At 39.3% G+C, this 25552-nt stretch overlaps 1 protein-coding gene across 1 annotated transcript; it reads right to left on the bottom strand.

Annotated features, from left to right (window-relative positions):
- Nucleotides 1-23433, bottom strand: LOC143035872 (leucine-rich repeat-containing protein 47-like). The gene is made up of 7 exons (XM_076202975.1): nt 22736-23433; nt 14742-14938; nt 10476-10640; nt 9816-9923; nt 8204-8331; nt 3656-3758; nt 1-1496 (listed from the first exon to the last, which is right to left on the bottom strand). Exons 1-7 carry the CDS (start codon nt 23349-23351, stop codon nt 1251-1253), a joined length of 1563 nt encoding a protein of 520 aa, XP_076059090.1. The 5' UTR covers nt 23352-23433; the 3' UTR covers nt 1-1250.
- Between the last annotated feature and the right edge of the window lie 2119 nt (nt 23434-25552).

The raw sequence follows: 25552 nt of genomic DNA, 5'->3' as shown, positions 1-25552 counted from the left end.
GGGAGGGAGGGAGGGTAGTGAATGGGAGTAGAGTACGTGGGGATGGAATGGGTCGGAGTGGATTTTATGCCTTTGTTTTTTGGCTACCTCCCTTGTAAGGGAGATGTTATAGTGTGTTGCAGATGTATGGGATAAGGGGAAGTGTTCAGGGCAGTCAAAACTTTTAATATTAGTATAAGCTGTATGAACTTCAACTGTATTTCCTTCACCTAAGGCATTCATTCTGTTCATTCCCAGCCCTCACGCATTATATCTATATACCTATATAAGGGGAAGGAATCCCTTGGTATACAGGTATATGGATAGAAATTGAGGGTTGGGAATGGAAAGGATGAATGTCTAAGGTGAAGGAAATACAGTTGAAGTTGATACAGACAGAGATCTTGGACCTGGTCTGAAGACAGAGTCCTTTCTTTGGATCTGAGCCTTCAGATAGAGTTTAGGATGTTGAGAGGTAAATCAATTCACTACCCCAGGTCTCTCTTGCAGGACATATGCAGTCCTCATGTAATAGCCACCAGTTCAACCCATAAGTCACTCAGGTAATAAATTTTGCTTTTATTGGGACAGGGTGTGAATAAGGCAGTAAAACAAGTTGTTATATGCTTTCTATGTGGTGGTTTCATCTGGGGAAGTTGGAGTCTGTTTCTAGGCTAATTTTGTGCTGGTACTTTTTTCATGTGGGGTGGTGAGCTGAGCATAGGCATGACATTGTACTTTTTACTTATCTTGGGAGTGATTTCTCAGATGAGTTGATACTGGGGTGAGGTACTGGATTTGGATGTCTACTAAGGAGTACTTATTTTGTGATCTGAGTGTGTACTTACGAGTATCTTTTTAAAGTACTGGGGGCAGGTTATTATGGAAATATGAAGAGAATATTGCTGGAGATGCTTTTATATTACTTTCAGTCAGATGGGTCTGTGTAATATGATGCGAGGGATGGGAAGCTATGAGGGCTCTTGTGTATGACCTGTACCTATCAGTCTCATGTGCTGCTTTGATGGAAGATAAAGAAGATGGATAGCAGGTAGCTGATTTCCTCTGATGACTATCTTGTAGAACCAACACCTGTAGTTACTTATCATTGGTCCTTGTGTATATATATAGACACAAACACAAGTTTCCTGATAATCACTGTATTTCTTCATTTTATACAAGAAACAGTTATTCTTCATGGTCCAAGGATTGTTAGCATAGTTACAATTAAATCACACCTGATTTTCCCTGAGCCCTTTGATCTGTGGAAATTACTCCCAAACAATCTTGATATTTTGCATATCATTAAAGTCAGTCCTTGAAGGGTAAACAGTTCGCAAGGAGCCATCCACATCCACAGCTCGAACCTGTTTCACTGTAAGCTCAGCTTTACCTCCGCTTTTTTGTTTTTTCATTTCCAATATTGACATAAGGAGAGCATCTGCTACTTCCTTTGCTTTTGCAAGACTTGTGCTACTGGTGACTTCTACAAATATGTCTTTTGTTTCTGCAGTGATCTGTAATACAAAGGGATTACATAAATAAATCAATACTGAACATATATCTTCTGTCTTTGGCATCTGTACACTACCTTCCCAATAGGTTTTGTTATGGATAAAAAAAATTGAACAGAAAAATAATCTACAATTACAGGAGAATAAGTTATTAAAAACACGTAGATTTAGTTTTGGTAACGGCTATATCCATCAGGTGAAAGAAGCAATTTAAATAAGAAAAACAGGCATCTTTCTTCTATATACTAAGGGCTTTTTCCCCCTTATAAGGGGGGTAGTCAAGTCAAAAGGCACACACCCATTCCACTCCCATTCACCACCTTTGTTTTCCTCTTCTCTAAGCTCCTCAATGATGATGGGTCATCCCTGTCTCCTGCCCACTGCGCGGGTTGGAAGAAATGCAGCAAGACATAGCACATCCACAACAAAGCCACTTCACTCAGTGAACCCCCCTTTCCCCACCACTTATGCAGAAAATAGAGATGGGGAGAAATCCTTTTGGGCTGCATCAAAATATCACCCATACACAAATATCCTCCACTCACCCCTATCCCTTGCCTTCTCCCTTGCTCAACTGACATTCTTCTACTGCTCAAAGCTCTTTTCACCCCATCTATCCATCTCATCCTCAGTTGTCCCCTCAAGTTCACTTCATTCATTTTTGCTTTCTAAACCACTTTTACTACTCTTTCCTCACTCATTCTTTTCATGTATCCAAACCATCCCATTAATCTTTCTTCAGCCATCTGCCAGCTCCCTTTTCACTGCCACTCTCCTCATTTTCAACTCTATCCAACCTTGAAACCCCTACTATAATTCTCAGACACTTCATTGCAAACACATTTAAACTTCTTTCTGCCCCTCTTCATTTCAAGATCTCTGCCCCATACAATGTTGTAGACATGATCACCCCTTCATATAATTTTCTTTGCATCTATTCCCAGATGATGGTGATGTCGATCAAATAATTCCGACTGTCGTCACCGGATTCGAACCGGGCTCGTGAAATCACGATGCCATCGTCTTACCGACTGAGCTAACTGACCCTACATAATTCTCCAACCTGGAAATTAATCTACTGCCCGGTTAGCTCAGTCGGTAAGATGATGGCGTTGCGATTTCACAAGCCTGGTTCGAATCCAGGGATGACAGTTGGAATTATTTGATCGACATCACCGTCACTGGTGATTCTATTCAGGTATAACAATGACGATAAGTCCATCAAGGCAACGTACCAGTCTAATCAACTAGTTACAAGTTGCCCTGGTTCTCTGTAAAAATAAGTTAGCAGTTGACTTAGTTCCTCAGGAAGTAGATTAACTTCCAGGTTGGAGAATTTTAAAGGGTCGGTTAGCTCAGTCGGGAAGATGATGGCGTCATGATTTCACGAGCCTGGTTTGAATCCGGGGATGACAGTCGGAATTATTTTATATATGTATATATATATATATATATATATATATATATATATATATTTATATATATATATACATATATATTTATATATATATATATATATATACATATATATATACATATATATTTATATATATATACATATATATATATACATATATATATATCATATATATATATATATATATACATATATATATATTATATATATATATATACATATATTTATATATATATATATATATATATATATATATATATACATATATTATATATATATATATATATATATATATATATATATATATTATATATATATATATATATATATATATATGATGATGATTTGGTTTAACGTCACAAACTCCCCCTATCAGGAGGCTAGGATGGTGCCCCTTACAGTGGACTTTGTAGCATGGAATTTAATGAACCATGCCCTTAGTTCAACTCGCCCTGAGCAGGGTTCGAGTCACCATCCTCTTGACCTTCACTGGAAGTAATAGCGCCCTAACCCACTTGACCAGTGAGCATCCATATATGTTGTGTATTGCTGCATTGGTTATGATCCAAGGCAATGAGGGATATGCAAGGATGACCCATCATCCAGGAGGAGCTAAGAAAAGAGGGAGGGGAGGGGTGGTGAATGGGAGTGGAATAGATGGGAATGGAATTATGCCTTTTGACTTTGGTTACCTCCTTTGTAAGGGGGAAAAAGCCCTTGGTATATGTATGTATATAATACTAACTTTGGTGTTTTCAGAGTTTGTGATGGGGGGAAGAGAAACCACTTTTCCTGATGCATCCACAAGACAAGGCCACAATTCCCACTTTTCAACTAGCTCCAAGTACCTGTGAAGTAGAACAATCATAAACAGATTACAAAAGTAAAACCTGCCACAGGAGACCTTTAGGTCCAAAATGGAGTTTACTTAAAAAAAAAAAAAAAAAAAAAATATATATATATATATACATATATATATATATATATATATAATAAAAAATAAATAAAAATAAATAAAATAAATAAATAAATAAATAGATAAATAAATAAAATAAATAAATTAAGGTACAAGCTAACACACAAACAGGGAAGTTAAATCAAGTAGATATCAAGATAATGTAATTTTCTAAAATGGAAATTTCTGGATTAGTAATAATATTGAAAATATACAATGTTGCAGAAATAATGATTCAAACCTCCTTCTGCTTATCAGTCACATAGCTGCCAAATAATTTTATACATTGCTATTGGTATTTGGTGGCTAACTTGGAATAATGTCACAATGCTCCAACTTCCTGTCTGTCAAAAGATGGATCTTTTAACAGTATGACAATTTGCTAGTTACAGCCTTATCAAATACATAGTCATGGTACACATATCTGGGGATAAATAGGAAGATCCGGGAGTTGGGGATCTTCGATTTAGATCTTCCGATTTATTCTCAGATATGTGTGCCATGACTTCGTACTTCATAAAGCTGTAACAGGTGAAGTATCAAGCTAATAAGGGCTCCATTTTCACATAATGGTTCTTTCGATAGACTTATCAGTAACTGCCAATTACATACAAAGTTCCTGTTCCCAAGGACAGAAGTATTGGTTGTTGTTGTTGTTGTCGTTCCCGAGACTGTCTGTCCGAGCAGTCCCGTCTCCCCAAGGAATGCCACAGCCGAAACTGGGTTTTCCCACAACTCCTTTACAGAGTGTATGTTGTGTTGTTTGCATGCATGATTGTGTATAATGCAGTCTTCCATTATGTGTTGTATGGTATGGGGTGAAGTGTTACATCCTGGGCAGCTGTTCACAATGCAGTCATCCAGCCTCTTCTGGTAGCTTAGAAGTGCTGGGTGGTGGTTGTTACCACTGGTCTATCTATATACATACGTACATAAACTAATGACTTTTTTCTCCACTTGCAAGGGAGGTAGACAAAAATCAAAGGTATAAATCCACTTCCATCCATTCCATCCGCACATACTCCACTCCCATTCACCTCCTTCCCTCCCTCTTATCTTGGCTCCTCCTGGATGACGGGTCATCCCTACATCTTGCTCACCGCCCTGGGTCAGAGGCAATGTAGCAAGACACAGCACATCCACAGCAAGGCCGCTTCATTTAATTGACAACCCCCTCATGAAGAAAAAGAGAACACGGGGAGAAATCCCTTTGGGCTGTGTCAAAAATATCATTCAAACATACTCCCTCCCCAATACCCCTATCTCCAGCCCACTCCCTTCCATGCATCTCCATCTATATACCAAGAACTTTTTCCCCCTTATAAGGGAGGTAGCCAAATCAAAGTCATGTACCTACTTCCACCTATTCCATTCCCCTACACCACCCTTCCTCCCTCTTATCTCAGCTCCTCATGGATGATGGGTCATCCCTGTATCCCACCCACTACCCTGGTTCAGAAGCAATGTAGCAAGACACAGTACATCCACAGCACTTCTAAGCTACCAGAAGAGGCTGGACGACCGTGTTGTGAACAGCTGCCCAGGTTGTAACACTTCACCCCATACCATACAACACATAATGGAAGACTGCATTATACACAATCATGCACGCAAACAACACAACATACACTCTATAAAGGATTTGTGGGAAAACCCAGTTTCGGCTGTGGCCTTCCTTGGGGAGACGGGACTGCTCGGACAGACAGTCTAGGGAACGACAACAACAACAACAACATCCACAGCAAGGCCAATTCACTTAATCAGCGACTCCCCTCTCCATCCTCTCAGGCAGAAAAAGAGAAGGTGGGGAGAAATCCCTTCAGGCTGTGTCAAAATATCATTCACACATAAGCACCTGTTTCTTCCTTGCATAAAATCATCATCTATACACAGCAACTCTCCACTCATCCCTATCTTCTGCCTTCTCCCTTCCTTGCTCAACAGACATTCCCCTCTTTTTCAATGCCCCCTTCACCCCATCTGTCCATCTCATCCTCAGTTGTCCTCTCCAGTTCACTCCTTCCACCTCTGCCTTCCACACCTCTTTTACTAATTAATCTATCACAATGAAAAACAATGTTGAGAAATCAATCTGTTGTCCCTGATCTTTCTTGTGGAAGAACCAATGCCTCCAGGTAGCCACCAACAGCCAATGGATTGGCCCATATGTCACTCACAAAAGAAATATTGCTATAAGAACATAAGAATGGGAGAGACTGCAAGAGACCATAAGCCTAGACTTGGTAGTTGTTGTTGTTCCCTAGACTGTCTGTCTGAGCAGTCCCATCTCCCCAAGGAATACCATGGCCAAAACGGGGTTTTCCCACAAATCTTTTATGGAGTGTATGTTGTGTTGTTTACGTGCATGATTGTGTATAATACAGTTTTCCAAGATGTGTTGAATAGTATGGGTTGAAGTGTTACATCCTGGGCATTTGTCCACAATGCGGTCATCCAGTCTCTTCTGGTAGCTTAGAAGGGCTGGGTGGTGGCCATATTGCAGTCTGGCCAAGTGGACTCTATCTTTTTGTGAGAGAGAAGATCCAGAGGGATGGATATCAGGGGGTCTGGCATGCAGCAATGTGTTGTCTTTTAGTGTGTTAATGGAGCAACAACAACAACTTGGTAGTTCCATGTCCCTTAGCATTTGTCATCCCTATCTGTAAAATTATCTAATCTTCTTTTAAAACCAATTATTTCAGCACTCACTACATGGTTACTAAGTCTATTCCATTCATTAACCATTGTTGGTAAACCAGTTCTTACCTATTTCCTTCTTAAAACTAAAATTGCCTAATTTAAATCCATCACAATGAGTCCTACCCTGCTGTCTTAATATGATGACCTTGCCTGCATCATTTAGTCCACAAGGGGCTAAGATAAGAGGGAGGAAAGGGTGGTGGATGGGAGTGAAATGGGCATGTGCTTTTTGCCCTGGCTTCCTCCCTTAAAAGGGGGAAAAATCCTTTGGTATGTAGATAGCCTGCATCACCCTTGACCTATTTGAATACCTCTACTCGATCACCCTGTACTTTTTGTTTGTCTTTCCAGAGAAAGTAAGTTGAGGTACCTAAGCCAGTCTTCATATGGCAAATTTCTAAGCCCTGGTCTCATTTTGGCCATTCTCATCTGTACAGATTCAAGTGAATTAATATCCATTTTATAGGATGGAGACCACATCTGTATCACATAGTCAAGGATAAGTCTATCGCCAGAAAGAGTTTTATGATTACCTCTGCACTTTTATTTCTAACCATCCTAGCAATAAACTCTAATGCTTTGTTAGCACTAATGCATGGTTTTCTAAATTTAAATTCCAGACTCACTAACACTAAGTCCTTTTCACATTCTATTTTCTTTAATGTGGCATTATCTAAGCTATACCTATTAGCTGGGTTGTGTAATACTACATTTAACAGGCACTTTGAGATACTGAAGTCCATTTGCCATTTCTCCAACCCTATAAGCTGTTTCTTGCAAGGCTCTGTAGGATTTAGATTTTAGTGTTTGATACCACTGGCAAGGTGTTGCAAATTAAAAAAGCTACTAAGGATTGTGGTGGTAAAACTGAGGGAGAATCATGGAAAAGATGAATCACCATAACCCAATTGACCCATATCAAATGCCTTTTTTTTTTCAATATTTTGAAGATGGTGATATCAGTGTTTATCACAGGAAGGAGGAGTGAATATCATTGAAGTAAATATTAATTCATTGTAACACTTGGAAGCTCCCTGGCTGAGCGGGTTAGGGCGTTGTTACTTGTGGCGAGAATTGAGGTGAAGGCGGTTCGAATCCTGCCACTGGTGAAGTTGAACCAAAGGCATGGTTCATTAAATTCCACATTACAAAGCCCTCTGTGAGGGGCACCATCCTAGCCTCCCGATAGGGGGGAGTGTGTGACGTTAAACCATATATTTTTTTTTTTCTAACACTGCCATTATCACAATCACTTCCTAGCTTTCTGGCAATCATGCAAATTAAAATACATCAAACAAATAGGCCATTCATATCCATGATATTTACAATGATTAATATGTTCCCCTCCCATGCCTTCCGTGATAAAGTTTGTGCCAGAGAATATGATGATGATATGGTTTTACATTATATACTCTCCCCTATCAGGAGGTTAGGACAATGCCCCTTACAGAGGACTTTGTAGTGTGGAATTCAATGAACCATGCCTTTGGTTCAAATTTGCCGGTGGCAGGATTCAAACTGCCATCCCCTTAACCTTCACTGCAAGTAACAATGCCCTACCCTGCTTGGCCAGAAAGCTTCCTGAGATAATAAAAGGATCAATAAATTAAGAGTTTAAACATATAAAAAAATACTTACTTTTGAATACCGGATACTGTGTTTCTCTTCTGCATCTTCCGCTGTTTCTCTGCTTCTTCCTTTAGAGATTCATACAGTTCACGTGCTGATACTTCTTTACCTCTTGTTAATGGATGTATCACAATAGCCTGGTAACAACCAATATTAAAAACTATTAATAACAGTTTAAAGATGTCAATAGTATAAGTAATGGTCCTGAATCAGCTATGGAGAGGCAAATGCTGAATTCAAAATTGTTTAAGCAAGTTCCTGAATAACATACAGAGTCAAACCTATGCTGGTAACAATGATGGAAATTTGCTAAGTGGTCCTGCTAGATCAGGGGTCACCAAACTTTCTTCACAGCGGGCTAGATAAAGGACAGAATGACACGCCTGGGTCACATAACCAATTTGTTCAATACAATACAGTGAATACACACACACAAAATAGACAACCAACATATTTTATTCACCAAAAAAGGGCAACAAATATATTTATTTACCAAACAGTTTTAGACCCCTCCCCACCAATGTATGCAGTGGTGGGCCAGATGAGTGGACCTTGCAGGCCAGATCCACCCGGCAGGCCATAGTTTGGTGACCCCTGGGCTAGATGAACACTGGAAAGAACCATCTCCCCACTGGCCAACTGTGACACTTACAAACACCCTACCTGTCTAGGCATACAATCCTAAAGGGCTGAAATTTGGTCTCTATAAGGACAACTGGTAACTCCTCTCCTTCTCCTCCTGCTAACTGGTACCATAATAACAGACTTGCATGACAATCCAGTCAGTGAACCTTAGGGCAACAACTAAGTAGCTTATATATGTTAGAGATGAAGTCTTCAAAAAGTATGGTGGATTTTATGAAAGTAGATAAGGTGGGATGTGTGGAGGTAGGGCAGGGAACAGGGGTGGAGAGGGAGCTGGATGGGGTGGATTGACAAGTGCTAGGGTTGTTTTGGCATGTGGAGGGACTAGCAAAACGAATGTGAAAATAAAAAGAGGGCAAAATATAGGTTTGAGTGGGGAGTGGTTGTGAATAGATGAAAAAAATTATGTAGCACTAGGGTATTTCTTCTTGTATGTATATTTCCTGAGCTGATGAAGGGATGGCTATCATGTAATGAAGAGGTGGGAGAAAACCAGCTTTGATTGTTGGGCCCTGCTGTGGAGGTACTGTGTCCTGTTGCACTGCCCCTGACCTGAGGAGTGTGGTGGAGGATAGGGGTGACACTCCATTCACAAGAACCTAAGGGTGGAGGGAGGGCAATGAATGGGTTTCTTGATGGGTGTGGGACAGGTGTAAGGTGGATATATGTTTTGATTCAAATCTCCTCCCTTAAAAGGGGGCCTGTTTGGTCAAGGCATACACCTATCCATCTCCCATACCACACACATTTGTTCTCCTTTGCTTGGGTCAGAAGCAATGCAGCAAAGCAGAGCACCATAGCAGGGTCCAACACCCATACTACCCCATCCTCAAACCTATGGCCCTTTACACTTGTATTCAATTTGCTGTCAACATCATCATTCTTTCTGCATACCATCACTTTCCTGCACTTTTGTCTACATTCACCCATATCCTTCTCTCACACATCCTTCTATAATTAAAAAACATATACAAACCTCTGGTACTTGTGCATCAAAGGTGAGAGGACCTTGGATTTTTGAGAAGTCATGTGTGGCAATGGTAGCTCCTCGCCTTCTCTCACATACTGTGTCATGTAGTTTTGTCTGAAAAAATACAAAGGAGATCCAAAACTTAGTATAATTATTGTATTCACCCTGAAATTTCTATTCCATCAAACAAGTCCACTACTTCAGCATTTCATACTTTCCTATTACCTACTTCTGAATGATCTAAAACAAAATATTGTGGTAATATGTAAATGGAGAGAGAGAGAGAGAGAGAGAGAGAGAGAGAGAGAGAGAGAGAGAGAGAGAGAAAAAAAAAAAAAAAAAAAAAAAAAAAAAACATACATACATACATACATACATATACCAATGGCTTTTTTCCCCTTACAAAGGAGGTAGCCAAAGTCAAAAGGCAACTACATTCCTACCCATTTCATCCCCACCCACTCCACTCTCATTTGCCACTCCTCCCTCCTTCCTGCTTTTTGTGGCTCCTCCTGGATGATTGATCATCCCTGCATCTTACCCATTGCCCTGGGTTAGAAGCAATGCAGCAAGCCTCTTCATTTAATCAGCGACCCTCCCCCATCTCCATCCCCTCATGTTGAAAAAGAGAAGATGGGGAGAAAATAAAATAAACACTTCAAATACCTGTATGTTGATGAAAGATCTAAACTTCTCTCCTGACAGATCCACATCATTTACAACACAACACACGATGTATGGGCGGATTTCTCTGATAGCTGAAGTAATCTGAACTGTTGGAACAATTTCAGCTACACTTAAGACTTTCAGTATGTCACACATTTCATCTACCTGTTGAAGAGATATGAGAGAATAATTATACATAAACAACAACACTCACTATTAGTCTGAAATTCTACATATGTCAATATAGTGAATTTTTTTTTTGCAGCAGCCTACCACCAGGCCCTCATCCCAAGCAATACATCCATACAAAAACATTGACAGAAGAGATCTCTTGATGATGGAGTGCTTTAAGAGGTCATGGGAACAAATTAAGAAAGATCACATATCTAAAGTATGTGAAGAAATAGTTTTCCATATAGGTGCATTAATACATGGAATAGCTTAGGTGATACAGCCCAAGCTCAAACAATACATGAATTCAAATCTAAATATGATAATGGGAAATCAAGGATATAGATTAAGTTGGAACTGTACATGAATTTGAGGCTAGGTATGATGAATTGGAGAATAGGGAACAGGACCCGAGAGTACTACTCCTTCCTGTACACTACAATTAGATAAATACATGCATACTCATTTCAGAAAACAAGGACTCCAAGACTAACCACCAAACTTCCCATGAAATTAGCCCTAGTGAGAAACTTCTCCCACAAACTACAAGAACTACACTAATATGTCTGTCTTCTGGCCACCATCCAGCTGACAATATGAATACAGAATATGACTAGTTATAGATACAAACTACCCCAGATGTACCCATCACATAGTAGACAGTGAATACCTCATCTTACATTACCATTCTCTAGCCTTATTTAAACAACACCATATTTGTTTCTATGACAATTACCTGAGCTGTGAGTCACCTGGAAGAGACCAGGGGCAACAGATTGACTGATTGATTGGGTGATGATTAGTTAAATTATAGGAAGCATTAGCCTACAATATATTCAGTTCATGAAAGTATTACTATCGCACCTCTTCCAACTCACATCACCCCACCTGCATTAAGAGCCAGTGGCAGGAGTGTGCTGTTGCTGTTTGGCAACCAACTCATAGGGTTGGGGGTTGGTCCCATGATACAGACACTGCCACACCAAATATCTACATATGCAGATGACATAACAATTACATACACACACTATAATGATGACAATGCTGCAGAAATATGACAACCATACCTCAACACCTAATTCACTACAAATAGACTCAAAATAGCCCCAACCACATCTACAGCCACACCTCTCACCAACTGGACAGAGGAACACAAATATACAGCACCCCTGTTTATAAATGATACTCTCATATCATACCCCCCCCCCCAAGATTCTTGGCATAACATATGATACATCCATGTCAAACAACAAATCACAAATAAGGACAAAATGCACACCTAGACTCATACATACATACATATACCAAGGCTTTTTCCCCCTTACAAGGGAGGTAGCCAAAAAGGAAAAGGCATAAATCATTCCCACCCATTCCATCCCTGAATACACTCCACACCCCTCCACCCTCCCTCTTCCCTCTTATCTCAGCACCTCCCGGATGACGGGTCATCCCTGCACCTTGTCCACTGCCCTGGGTCAGAAACAGTGTCGCAAGACACAGCACATCCACAGCAAGGCCGCTTCATTAAATCGGCGACCCCCCCTCTCCGTCACCCCATGCATAAAAGGAGAAGACGGGGAGAAATCCCTTCGGGCTGCATCAAATTTTGCTCACACATACTACCTCACCCCCCATTCCACCTCATGCAATGCATCACAACATCATCAATATACAACCATTCTCCATTCACCCCTGTCTTCTGTCCTCTCCCGTCCTTCCTCAACAGACATTCCCCTCTTCCCCAAAGCCCCCTTCACCCCATCCATCCACCTCATCCTAGGACGTCCCCTCATGTTCACTCCCTCCACATCTGCCTTCCATACCTCTTTTACTAGTCTTTCTTCACTCATTCTTTCCATGTGTCCAAACCATCCCAATACTCTTTCATCAACCCTATCTCCCAACTCCCTTTCCACCCCAGTTCTCCTCCTCACCTCCTCATTTCTCACTCTATCTAGCCTTGTAACCCCTATCATACTTCTCAGACACCTCATCTCAAACACATTCAAACTCCTTCTCTCTTCCTCTCTTATGTTCCATGTTTCTGCCCCATACAGTGCAGTTGGCACAATCACTCCTTCATACAGTCTCCTCTTAGCATCCATTCCCAAATGTCTATTCCTCATTACACTTTTTAATCCACCAAGGCATTTACTCGCTTCTCTCAATCTACATTCTACCTCCGACTTTTCCTGCCACATTTGCACCCAAGTATCTAAAACTATCCACTTCCTCCAGTCGCTCTCCCTTAACCCCTTCAATACAAGCCAAAGTCTCGCGGGCAGCATTAGCTGCCAGAAGTGTGATGTTGCGTCATAATACTTGCATTATAAAAAATAAAGTCACCGCTGTATTAATCGTTTTCTCTTTCACCCGTGAATTTTGATAACCATAGAAAATATGATGAAGCCAGTTTAGAGAATATGGGGGTCACACAGGTACAACTACAATAAATATAATCAAGACGCCGATGTCGGCATCCTCGCGTACCCACTTGCTCCTCATGACGCCTACATAGGCGTCACCGTATGGAAGGGGTTAATGCTCACTTCCAGTCTACTGCCACTTTCACCCCTTGTACATCTCATCACCTTACTTTTACCCACATTTATCTTCAGCTTTCTTCTATCACACACACTCCCAAACTTTGTCACTAACTTCCTCAATCCCTCTTCCGATCCTGCCACAAGCGCAGTGTCGTCCGCAAACAACAGTTGGCTCACCTCCCACTTTTCTCCATTTTCTTTAACCATCTCCAATCCCTGACCCACTACCCTTGCATTTACCTCTCACACTACCCCATCCATGTATAAGTTGAACAGCCAGGGAGACATAACGCATCCTTGACGAAGTCCCACCTTTACCTCGAACCACTCACTCTCAGAGTCCATTTCTAATCCTGACACAAGCTCTACTACTCTCACAAAAACTCTTGACAGCTCCTAGAAGCTTTCCTCCTATCCCATATATCTGCATAACCTCCCACAGTGCCTTTCTGTCTACCCTATCGTAAGCCTTTTCCAGATCCATAAAAGCCCAAAAAACATCCTTCCCCTTTCCTATACCACCTAGACTCGATGTGTTTAAATCAATTGCAGGAACAACGTTTGGGAGAAGAGAGAAAAAAAAAAAAAAAAAAAATATACTAAAGTTTTTTTCCCCCTTGTAAGGGAGGTAGCCAAAAAACAAAGACATAAAAACCACTCCCACCCATTTCATCCCTATTACACTCCACTCCCCTCCACCCTCTTCTCTCCCTCTTATCTTGGCACCTCCTGGATGATGGGTCATCCCTGCATCCTGTCCATTGACCTTTTACTACAGTACATAAACAATGCATATGCTCTATGATGACTAATGTTATCTCCACATGGGCCCCTAATCTCACTGAGACACACCACAACACCCTACAGGCCATACAAAATAAATCCCTGAAGACAATTACAGGCTGCACAAATACAACACTTACATACCATTTACACCATGAAATAAAAGTCTTCAAAGTCAAGGATTACCTTGATACAAGAGACACACAATCATTTGTCACAGTCCCCACAAACACAGCACACCCACTGTAATACATAGCAGAACACCCACACACACTAAAAAACATCAAAACAACACCCAAATACCAATATCACACACAAATACTCTCTCCTCTTCCTCTACAATCACCAGCCTTCAGAAGCATATCCGTAATCATATCGCTCACTGCTCCATAAATAAACTGAAAGACAATACATTACTACATGCTAGACACCCTGATATCCATCCCTCTGAATCCTCTCTCCACCAAAAGGACAGGGTCCATCTGGCTAGACTGTGGTGTGGCCACCATTCAACCCTTCTTAGCTAACAGAAGAGGCTGGATGACCACACTGCAGATAAATGTCCAGGGTGCAATACTTCACCTCGTACTGTACAACACATTACGGAAGACTGCACTGTACACAATCATGCATACCAACAACACAATACAGTATAAATTCTATAAAGGCTTTGTGAGAAAACCCTGTTCCAGCTATGGTGTTCCTCAGGGAGAGGGGACTGTTTGGCCAGACAATCTAGGGAATGACAACAACAACAACAACTCACATCATCCATTTCTTGATCCTTGTTTGATCCTTTCTTGCCTTTCTTTCCCTTGCCTTTGCCTCCCTTGCCAGATTCCTTTCCAGCTGACTGGCAATGCTGATTGATATAGTCCAGCACCTGGCTAGGTTTGGTCCTTCCATTTTCTACTAACTTGCGAAAACGATTATCTTCAAGTGGGTTGCCCTTCAGGTACAATTCTGTAAAGAAAAATAACTTTAACAAATCTATCTATATACCAAGTTTTTCCTTCCCTTACAAGGAAGGTAGCCAAGTCATAAGCCATGTACTCACTCACTTTAACAAATTATATGATTAAATACAGGTCAATTGTTCGGTTAAACAATACAAAAATAATTGAGGAGTTAAGCTAGGTATGCACTGGTAGTGTACGACATATGGGTACATGCATAACCAGATACCTCAACTTCACAAATAAGGCCTAGGGTATATTTCCTAAGAATGCCAAAAAGAAATGAACAAAAAATATATTGAAAATTATATATAATAAAAAAAAAATTACTCTAAATCTAATTTGAAAAAATAAAATAAAATACAACAATACCATTGATAACTAAGACTTTGAAATACTTATAAAATGTAGATGAACTATTAGGAAGAAAAAATAAAAAATATACTGAAAAGTGCAGCCAATACAAAAGCAATAGTTGCGAAATCTAGTACAGTCTTTGAAAAACAAAGTTAATTAAATATGTGAGTCTTCTCAAAATAAAAACCCAAGTTGAGAAATTTAGTACATTCTTTCAAAATAAACTTAATAAAATATGAGTCATACACAATGGCAGTGAAAATGTAGAGAGAAAACATCCCAGTATTCTTTGATCAACCTGATCTGTCAGCTCCCTTTCCACCCTGCCTCTCTGTTTCACCTCTTAATTTCTCACTATCCATCCTCATAACCTTCACCACACATCTTAAACACTTTATCTCAAGCATATTTAAACTCCTCCTTTCTGCTTCTTGTAAATCTCTGACCAATAGAGCATCACTGGCACAATCACACCATATATGTTGTAGAGGTATGGGATAAGGGGGATAGCCATTGAGAACAGTCAAAATTTTCACATGAGTGGTAGAGCTTGTGATTGGGGAAGGTACAGAAAGAGTGAGTGGTTTGAGGTGAGAGTAAAGGCATTATCACACCGAGCTATTTTTCTTCTCGTAGTACAGTGAATCCTCCTTATACGGTAATTCTATATCTAGGAAATTCACAGTTACACTATTCGGTAATTACTACCCTCGATTCTATTTACGGTAAGAAAAATTCACAGATATGGTATCCGCTAGATATTTTGAAGAGGAAAGAGCAAGGAGAAGGTACATCTGCCATATCCTATTATTACATGTTATAATGGGTTTGGTATACAGTAATTTAAATTTGTGGTAAGGTTTTCAGGAATGCATATGTACCGTATCATGAGGACTTACTGTATTAGGAACAAATTCCAAGAAATACAGGCATATGTCAAAAGCGAAAATCTCTATATGATAGGAATAACTGAGACATGGTTAAATGGTGGAGTTTGAAGCTGAATTTAATATTGTGGGATTTAAACACTTTCATCAAGATAGAAACCACAAGAAAGGTGGGGGTGTTCTGTTGTATGTTAAAAGCAATGTCCTTCCTTGTGTTTAAGTGAAACAGAATGCATATGATAGTTTGTGGGTAGAATTAACCCAAACAAATGGACAAAAAATGAATATAGGTGTAATATATAAGCCAAAGACATTATCATTAGCAGATGACAAGCTGTTGTTTCAAGAACTGTCTAGTTTCTACAACTGGGACTTATTAATAATGGGTGATTTCAATTTTAGACATTGATTGGATGACCCTACATGGCCATATAAGTAGTCACTTGATAGATTTTCTCGATAACATTTACTTAGTTCAGCATGTAAAAGAGCCCACAAGACATGGACACTTCTCAATCTATTGATCACTAGCTGCGACTGCATGATAACCAATGTAGAAGTTGGTGGAACTATTGCAAATAGTGATCACAACTTAAGATTCAAACTACTAAAAAAAATTTGAATAGATACTTGTGTTTCTAAAATACTCAATTTCAGTAAAGCACAGTTCATAGGACTATGTCAGGAGTTTCAGCTTACAGATTGGGAGGCAAAATTAAGCAAAAGACCTGTAGATAAGATGTGGTAAATATTTCAAAATACCCTACTAAGATGATTCATACTTACATTTCACTTAAGGACAGATGTCCCCCAAATCAGGCTCGCCCAAAATGGCTTCACAAAGAAATTGAAAAAAGTACAGTAAAAGCTCTTTTATCCATTATTCTTGTATCTGGCTCCTTCTTATAACCGGCAAATTATTCACGAGGAAATAAAAATTTTGCATAAAAATGTAAAAATTCGAAAAAATAAAATTTAAAATTCCCGCGCCACTCACGCCGCTGCCAGAGGTAGCGCACATCTTTCCTGCTATCTCCCACAAATCCCGCCGCTCCGTCAGGCCCAGTGCCCACTGTAATACGACGCCTGATGTTAAGCGTGCGACTGTCTATTAGCAACTCTCTCAACACACAAACACATACCGACAGCAAAGGAAGGCAGTGATGGCTGAATTGAAGGATATGCGTGGTAGTGCTAAGCTTAGCGTCACTGAAGAAGCTCTTCAGGAGTGGATGGAGGTCGACAATGACGAAGCTATCACCCCCACACTAACTGACGACGAAATCATTCAGGCAGTGATTGAGGAGAAGCATGGTAAGGAAACAGAGGCTGATAGTGAAGAGGAAGATGACCCAGAGCCAAGAGTAACGTGGAAGGATGCCGCTAAAGGATTGGCAACATTTATCAAGTTTGCGGAGCAGTGCACCTACATGGGGACTCACAACGTGATGTCTCTTCACTGTCTTCAAAATGAATTTTTAACGCAGAGAGACAAACATTCTAAACAAAGAGACATACGTGATTTCATGAAAATAAATAAAGATAAATAAATATGAATATACTGGTAAATAAACAACAAAAGTGAAGCCATTGAATGAATTTTATTTAAGTATTCTATGAATAAAGGCAATAAATATATTTTTTTAATATTCCTTCTCGTAACCGGGATTTCCCCTTTCTGGCACGTCTTTGGTCCCACTCGTGCCAGTTAAAAGAGCTTATATTGTATTGCTAAAGCGACAGGCTTATAAGAAATACAAGTGCTTGGGTGCACCTAATGACTATCAAAGTTATGTATTAATAGAGATAAAAAAAAAAAAAAAAATTAAAACAATACAAGCACCCAGAACTGGCTTTGCCAGGTGTGCTTGGCCTATGGCGTAGCTCGCTTCGCTCGCGAAGGAGTCTTCAAAATCTCCTAAAGGAGCCTTCAGTCTCCAAAAGGAGTCGTCAAAGTCTCCCGACGTTGTCGTCAAATTCTCTCGCTCTTTCTCTCTCTCCTTCTCTTTTTTGTTAGGTCAATCATAAAGGCAATAAAATTTCGGAAGGTGGTCATAAAAACGCCAGGAAATTTTCAAAACTGATAAACTTTATTTTTTTATGTAGATTCTCTTGCCAATATTTCGTAAAGATTCTCTTAGCAATATTTCGTTTAAGATTCTCTTGGTAATATTTCGTAAAGATTCTCTTGTTAACATTTGGTAAAGATTCTCTTGGCAATATTTCGTAAATATTTTCTCATTAATACTTCGTAAAGATTCTTTTGTCAGAATTCCGTAATTCTGTTTTTATGTACCGGGTATATAGATTCTCTTGGCAATATTTCGTAAAGATTCTCTTAGCATTATTTCGTAAAGATTCTCTTGGTAATATTTCGTAAAGATTCTCTGAATCTGAGTCAGATGTGTCCCCGGGAGTTAGTATTTCCGGTGATGACTCATTTCCGGAGTAGGAGGTTGGAAGGTTTAGAGAGAAATATTTTTTTATGTATATAGATGAAATGAATATTGCTGATAAATCCAAAGAGAATCCCAAAAAATTCCATAGTTACATTAGAGATAAAAAGGTTATTAGGAATCACATTGGTCCACTATTATCTGCTCAACTTGAATATTCAAATGAAGGAATGTGCAATATTTTAAAATTATTTTACCTCAGTATTTGTAAACACAACACCTCAAAGTGAACTCCAAACTGAAACCTGTGAAAAGTTTTGGGTAAACTCACTATGGTAAAAAAAAAAACACCAGGGCCTGATGGTTGGCATCCAAGAATCTTAAAGGAAATGAGAAAAATGAGATTGCTGTTCCATCAAAAATTATTTTCAAGAAATCCATCATATCCGGAGATGTCCCAAGAGAATGGAAGCTAGCTAACGTTACTCCCATATTTAAAAAAGGTGACAAAAAGAAACCAAATAACTACAGGCCTATAAGTTTGACATCAATTGCAGGAAAATGATGGAAACTATCATCAGAGATACTATCGAACTTCATTGAGAAAGTAACTTTGATAAATGATAGCCAGCATGGTTTCAGACAAAAATGTTCTTGCGTGACTGACTTGAATTTTGCGACACAGTTATCTCGAATTATGACAAAAGAAACAATATAGATTTAATATATCTAGACTTTGCAAAAGCTTTTGATACTGTCCCCCACGAAAGACTAATGACTAAATTAGCTTCACATAGAATAAGTGGAAGCCTATCAAGTTGGACTAGTAATTGGTTGAATGATAAAAAACAGAGTTGATTTAAATGGAAAAACTTCTAGATGGAAAAATGTTATGAGTGGAGTTCCTCAAGGCTCCATTCTTGTGCCACTTCTATTTATAGTATATATAAATGATATAGACCACGGACTAAAATCTATTGTTTCAAAATTTGCTGATGATACAAAACTGTGCAGAATGGCAAATGATCACTTAAACCAATTAGATATTCAAGAAGATTTAGATAAATTACAGCAATGGTCTGAAAAGTGGCTAATGAAATTTAACACAAGTAAATGCAAGGTAATGCACATAGGTAAAAATAACAGTAAGTACGATTACAAGTTATTTGGAAATTCGTTAACAAAAGTGGATAGTGAAAAGGATCTCGGCATAATTATCAGTAATGATCTCAAATCATCTAAGCAGTGTATTTCAGCCTCTGAGAAAGCAAATAAGATTCTAGGACTGATTGCGTGATCTTTTTGACTTCAAAAGTACAGTACTCATTAACAAGCTATATAAATCGTTAGTTCGTCCACATTTGGAATATGCTGTTTCTGTATGGTCACTGAATCTCATTAAAGACATTGACAGATTGGAAAAAGTACAATGGCGAGCCACAAAACTGATTCCAAATATCAAAAATAAATCATACAAAAGTTGACTAAAACATGTGAATCCGTTTTCGCTAAAAAAAGCGTAGACTCAGAGGTGACTTGATAAAGGTCTTTAAGATTCTAAAAGGAATTGATAACATTAAAAGTGACAAAATTTTCACACTGAATGAGAATCCGACTAGAAACAATAGTCTCAAACTGTCAGGGAATAGATTTAATTTGGAAGTGGGTAGAAACAACTTGCCAACCGTGTAGTTAATGAGTGGAATAAACTTCCTGCAGAGGCAGTGCAATGTAGTTCAATTCGAAGCTTCATGAATCATTTAGATAAGCACCTAAGCAAGATGCTGTAATGACTGTCATTTATTTCATATTATTTGTGCTAAGATGAGAGGGAGGGTGGAGGGGTATGGAGTGTATTCAGGGATGGAATGGGTGGGAATGATTTTATGCCTTTTCCTTTTTGGCTACCTCCCTTGTAAGGGGAAAAAAGCCTTGGTATATGTATGTATCATTTGTCTGTTTATCATAATTTGCTTGATTCTCATTTATCATTAGTTATATGTGAAATTATTATTATTTACTATTTACCTGTTTGTTTATTATTTAACTATACCTATGCATTTATTTTATTTATTATTATTATTTACTTTACTATAGTTTTTATTTATTCATCTATTTATTTATTTATCACTATAATTTTTTCGCATCCGATCTTGATATGGACCAAAAGGTCTCCTGTCAGTATGCTCTGCCTTTGTAATCCTTTGTAATTTGCAGCCTGCAGCTTTTGCAAAGGAATCTGATATGCTGGACGAGTATAATTTTCCTCCAGCATATCAAATGATATTACATGTATATTTGTTGAGAAAACAAAATAGTTTACTACAGCATTTTTACGGCAGAAAAAATTCTGGAGGTGGGCAGTACTACCAATTAATTGGAGATTGAAGATAACCTCTTTTGACTGAGCCAGGGTTGTGTAATGTCATTATGGTTGACATGGCCCAAAGGGATTTCTTTTTCTCTGCTTTGTAAATTCTTGAATGGATAAGACAGGTTGCTATGTAAAGAAGAGGTGGGGGTAAACCAACTTTGGCTATTAGGCCCTACTGTGGAGGTGCTGTGTTTTCCAGCACTGCTTCTGACCCATGCAGTTGGTTCATAAGGATGACACCATTCACAAGGGGCTAAGATAAAAGGTACAACAAATGGGTGTTGGGTGAGTAAACAATGTGAAAAATAGACTAAATTCATCTAAACTTTTCATATATATCAAATGGAGAAATACATCAGATAAACTTCAGATGTTTCAATCATGGTCTAATAAAAGAATAGATGAAAGAATGTTTGAGAATTGTGCTATCAGTTGACTTTAAGACACTACAGAAATTGTAAAAGGAAAAAGATGAAAAAAATGAAGCTATGGTATAAAACTGAGAACTGGATATAAAGTGCGAAACAAGTAAAAATTCAAAAATTTTAAGTTTCATCTTGCCCACTCGTACAGCAGTTTGTTTATATTTTGCATCTATATTATGACAAATCCAACAACTTTTCTTAGAGAAGTTTCTTGTAGAAATTAATATCATGGGATGACGAAAAAAAAAAAATACTGCAACCTTCTAGCTAGTCACCGATGAAGTGTCATTTTTGTTGCAAGACTCGCCCATTATCTTGTTGTGAAACATTTATTTCTGTAGGCATAAGTGCATAACTTCAATATCTAATTACTTGAAAAGCACGCATTTGTGACAGAAATGATGTACACCATTGTTCATATCACAACATTTCTCACCAGAAACACATATCAAACTCGTTGGTTGGGTGAAACTATAAATTGTCCTTATTTCTCTCCCTATTTCAACCTTACCTAACTTAACCTAAATATGTGTGTAGGGAGAGAGGAAAATCTTGCACTTTATGACTGGACAGCCGTGACACCACTTCAGCGTGCAGGTGGCAGGAAGGTTGCCGGAATTGTTTTTTCACCATCCCTTAATATTAATGCGAGGGAAAAAAATGACAAAGAAAAGTTGGTTAGTTGTTGTAATACAGATGCAAAAAATATACAAATTGCTGTGTGAGTAGGTGAGACAAAATGGCGTGTAGTGGAAGGTTGTAGGAATAATTTTTACACCATCCCTTAATTTCAATTTCTACAAGAAACATTACAAAGAAAAGTTTATAGATTTGTCATAATTTAGATACAAAAAATATACAAAATGCTGTGCTAGTGGGCAAGATGAAACTTCCCAAATACCAAAAATTCTAACAAGACATCAGACAAGGCCTGTCTAAGAAGACTTACAGCCTTGTTAGAGGACATCTCCTGCAACTTAACACTGAAGTATAAACTGCCTTTTAAACTTGTTTGATTGAGGTTTTCATAAAGTTGTCATAATTTTTCTTAAACTAATTTACTTAGGAAGCGTTTGGTTATGGTAAGGTGTTTTGAACTGGCTCTGTATATTTGTTTTCTGTATAATAAGGCATAGGTGAACTTGATAGGAGTGATTACATATAGTAAATACCAGCACCCATTTTTGTGTTCAGTCCAGGGATTTGAACTTGGGACATTCATGCATGAAATAAGTGTTACTAAAGTAGTGCTATCCATGAAGTTGAACCATTTCTTGGTTATGGTTTTTGACAATAACATCCTTATATTAATATGTCATACTCGTACACAAAACATCTCACATCTACAACATAAGTAATGCTAACCTTTGATTTTGGGGCAAGATGTGATCTCACCGGGCACTACTTTAACTTTATTCTCTTGTATGTCAAGTACCTTAAGGCTGCTTAGTACCTTAACTTCTGCAGGCAATGCTTTAATTTCATTTCCTGATAAAATCACATTAGCTAAGTGCACTAATCCTTCTAAACAAATATCAGGAAACTCAGTCAGTTGATTCTTACTGAGGTCAAGGTGTGCTAAATTTGTGCATCCCTTAAAACTGGGCAAATCTGTTATGTTATTCTGACTACCATTGACGGTCACCAAATTACTTAATTTCCCGATGTCATTTGGTAAATTTTCTAGTTCATTCAGTGACACGTCAAGAAGTTTTAATTTAGATAATGAACAAATTGAATCCGGTAGGATTTTTATCTTGTTTGACTGCAGGACAAGGTTAGTGAGATTATTCAGTTTGCCAAACTTGTCTGGGAGTGTCATAAGGCATGTTTTCGTTATTCGTAAGAAATTTAATTGGACCAGCTCAAACAAATCGTCATCAAGTTGTCCTTCTTTCTCCAATCTTTCCGTAACATCATTTCCACTTAGAACAAGTTCAAATCTATTCTCGTTTTTAACCTGCTCGACTTCAGGCCACATTTCGAAGAACAAAAATTAAACTTGTTAAACCCGCTACACAACGACTTTACAAGGAACATGCAATGTAAACATGTGAAAAATTGTGAATTTTTGTTGTAGTAGTTTAAGCAAAACATAAATAGAAAAATTAGAATATGTAGATGTTAAGCATATTCTATTGGTAAAATATTTTTTCAGTAGTAAAAAATGAAAAATAATATATTTCGCGTAAAACATCTGATTTGACTTCATCGTTTTCGGAATGCAACTTATGCGACTGATTTATCATGAAAACGTATTGCAAGCAAGTAAAACACAATTATTTATCTATTAATTTTAAAAGGATAGTCTTTGACATGATTAATTAAAAGAATGAATTTGAGGGGGTTATAGACCATAGTTACCTTATTCCAAGTGAGTCTGTAGGGGTCACGGGGTCCGAGGATGTCGAGGTTCTCGATGACCCCATCGCACTGTCGGAGAGTGGTGTAGAAAAGGGGTCCGTTGGGGGTCTCGGTCTGTAATTACCTCGTTCAGAGAGGGGTCCGTAGGTGTTGCAGTTTATAGTTACCCCGTTTAAGCAGGACCCTCACATGGGGGATATGCCTGGGAGGGAGGGAGGGGGGGGGTAATTCTATCCCGAAGTTGCGTCCGAAGCCCTGAATATTTTAACGTAATCGACGAATTTTGCGTTAGAATAAAAACAAATATTAAATATTTTCCCTTATCCTTACTGCGTTAGGGACATTAGATATAAATTCTGTTTAATTATTTCGCAAGCCAATAGCTAAAATAGGCAATAACGGCTGGTGGAGGTGGGAACTGGGCGTCACTGAGAACTTTGCCCACTTATTTCTTTCATTCGCATCGCCACCTGATTCCTACGCTACCTAATTACTATCTACATTTTTTCTTCTATTTTGTGCCTCTGCACCTTTCCTCATACACACTGGCACCGCACACCAGCCAATACCCATTCGACCTCCTTCTAGACGGTGACCTTTGACCCCGTGCCGGGGTGACAACTACACACACCCGTACCACATTCACCACATTCACCCCCCCCCCTTTTATCTCGAGATCAACCTATTTTTAGTCGTCTTCGTCTCCTACTGCGTAATCCTGCAGCCATCTCGGAGGACGTCTCTCACGCTGTGTTCGTCGAGGCGTCGCTCCCCCATCCACTACAGCGTCGTGACTCTCTTCCTCGCTTCCTCTTCCGTCATCCACCACATGACGAAGATCCAGTATATGCCACTGCACTCCCTCGACAGAGATGTTGTTCCGCGAATTTACAACCGTCACGATTCCCCTCGTCCACTGTGATGTGCACTTATCATCCTTCGGCTTCACCTATACCTCCTCCCCCACCTGTACTGAGGCAGCGCCTTCTTCAGCATTGGCCGGTAGCACCGGTGCTACCCTGGGATACCGCCATTCATATTTAAATAAAGCTTTTTGTGGCCTGATCTAGGGGACATATTATACCAGAAGACTGCTTCCATAGGCGGGATTAGCGCCCTCTCGGCGATGGATTTGGTAGTGCGATGGTGACGTTCTCCTATTCCGTTTCCGCTCGGCCGGTACGCTGCCCTAAAGAAGGGTCTCGAGCTCCACTTGTCCAGCTTTTCTTTCAGTGCTCTCGACCGAAATGCGGTGCTGTTAAATATCAAAACTTCATCCACTGGACCCCATTCCATAAATATCTCATTCATCACCCGTGCAATTTCCTCTCCCGTCTCCGTCTTCAGCTCCCGCCAGACGGCGAATCGTCCTGGGCCACAGTCAACCATCGATAAGTACATGCCCCGTCGATAGTGGGTTACGTCGACCTCCAACCTCCTCCAGTTCTCTTCTATGTTGAGTTCCCCTGTTGCATGCGATCTTGGAGCGGGATCTATCGATTGACACGGGACACATGCTCTCACCGCCCGCCGGACTTCCTCCCCTAGTTATATTCGGGTCAACTTTCCTTGCTAAGAACAATTACCTGTCAACACCCAGGTGATATGTTCCATGCAAGTCTTTCGCGCATAGGGACCCTGCAACGCACACTTCAAGCTTCTCTTCCTCTTCAGGCACTCTCAGCCAACTTTTCTTTACCCTGGTTAACGCGTCCGCTTTGTTTACTCCTGACGGCACTTGGAATACGCTCACCTTTACGCTGAACTCGTTTATTAACTCAGTCAGGATCCCAAGGCGCTGTTTCACAATGACCTCTG

This window comes from Oratosquilla oratoria, chromosome 19, assembly GCF_046742065.1.
Source record: "Oratosquilla oratoria isolate Oo_2021 chromosome 19, ASM4674206v1, whole genome shotgun sequence".
NCBI classification, from domain to species: domain Eukaryota; kingdom Metazoa; phylum Arthropoda; class Malacostraca; order Stomatopoda; family Squillidae; genus Oratosquilla; species Oratosquilla oratoria.
This window is presented reverse-complemented; position numbering and strand designations above follow the sequence as displayed.

Excerpts from the sequence above, each read along its gene's own strand:
- LOC143035872 (XM_076202975.1), bottom strand. The coding sequence starts at position 23,351 with ATGTGGCCTGAAGTCGAGCAGGTTAAAAACGAGAATAGATTTGAACTT. Across the intron at positions 9,924-10,475 it reads GATCTTTCATCAACATACAG|ACAAAACTACATGACACAGT; the intron begins GTATTTGAAGTG and ends GTATTTTTTCAG. Across the intron at positions 1,497-3,655 it reads CAAACTCTGAAAACACCAAA|ATCACTGCAGAAACAAAAGA; the intron begins GTTAGTATTATA and ends TTTGTATTACAG.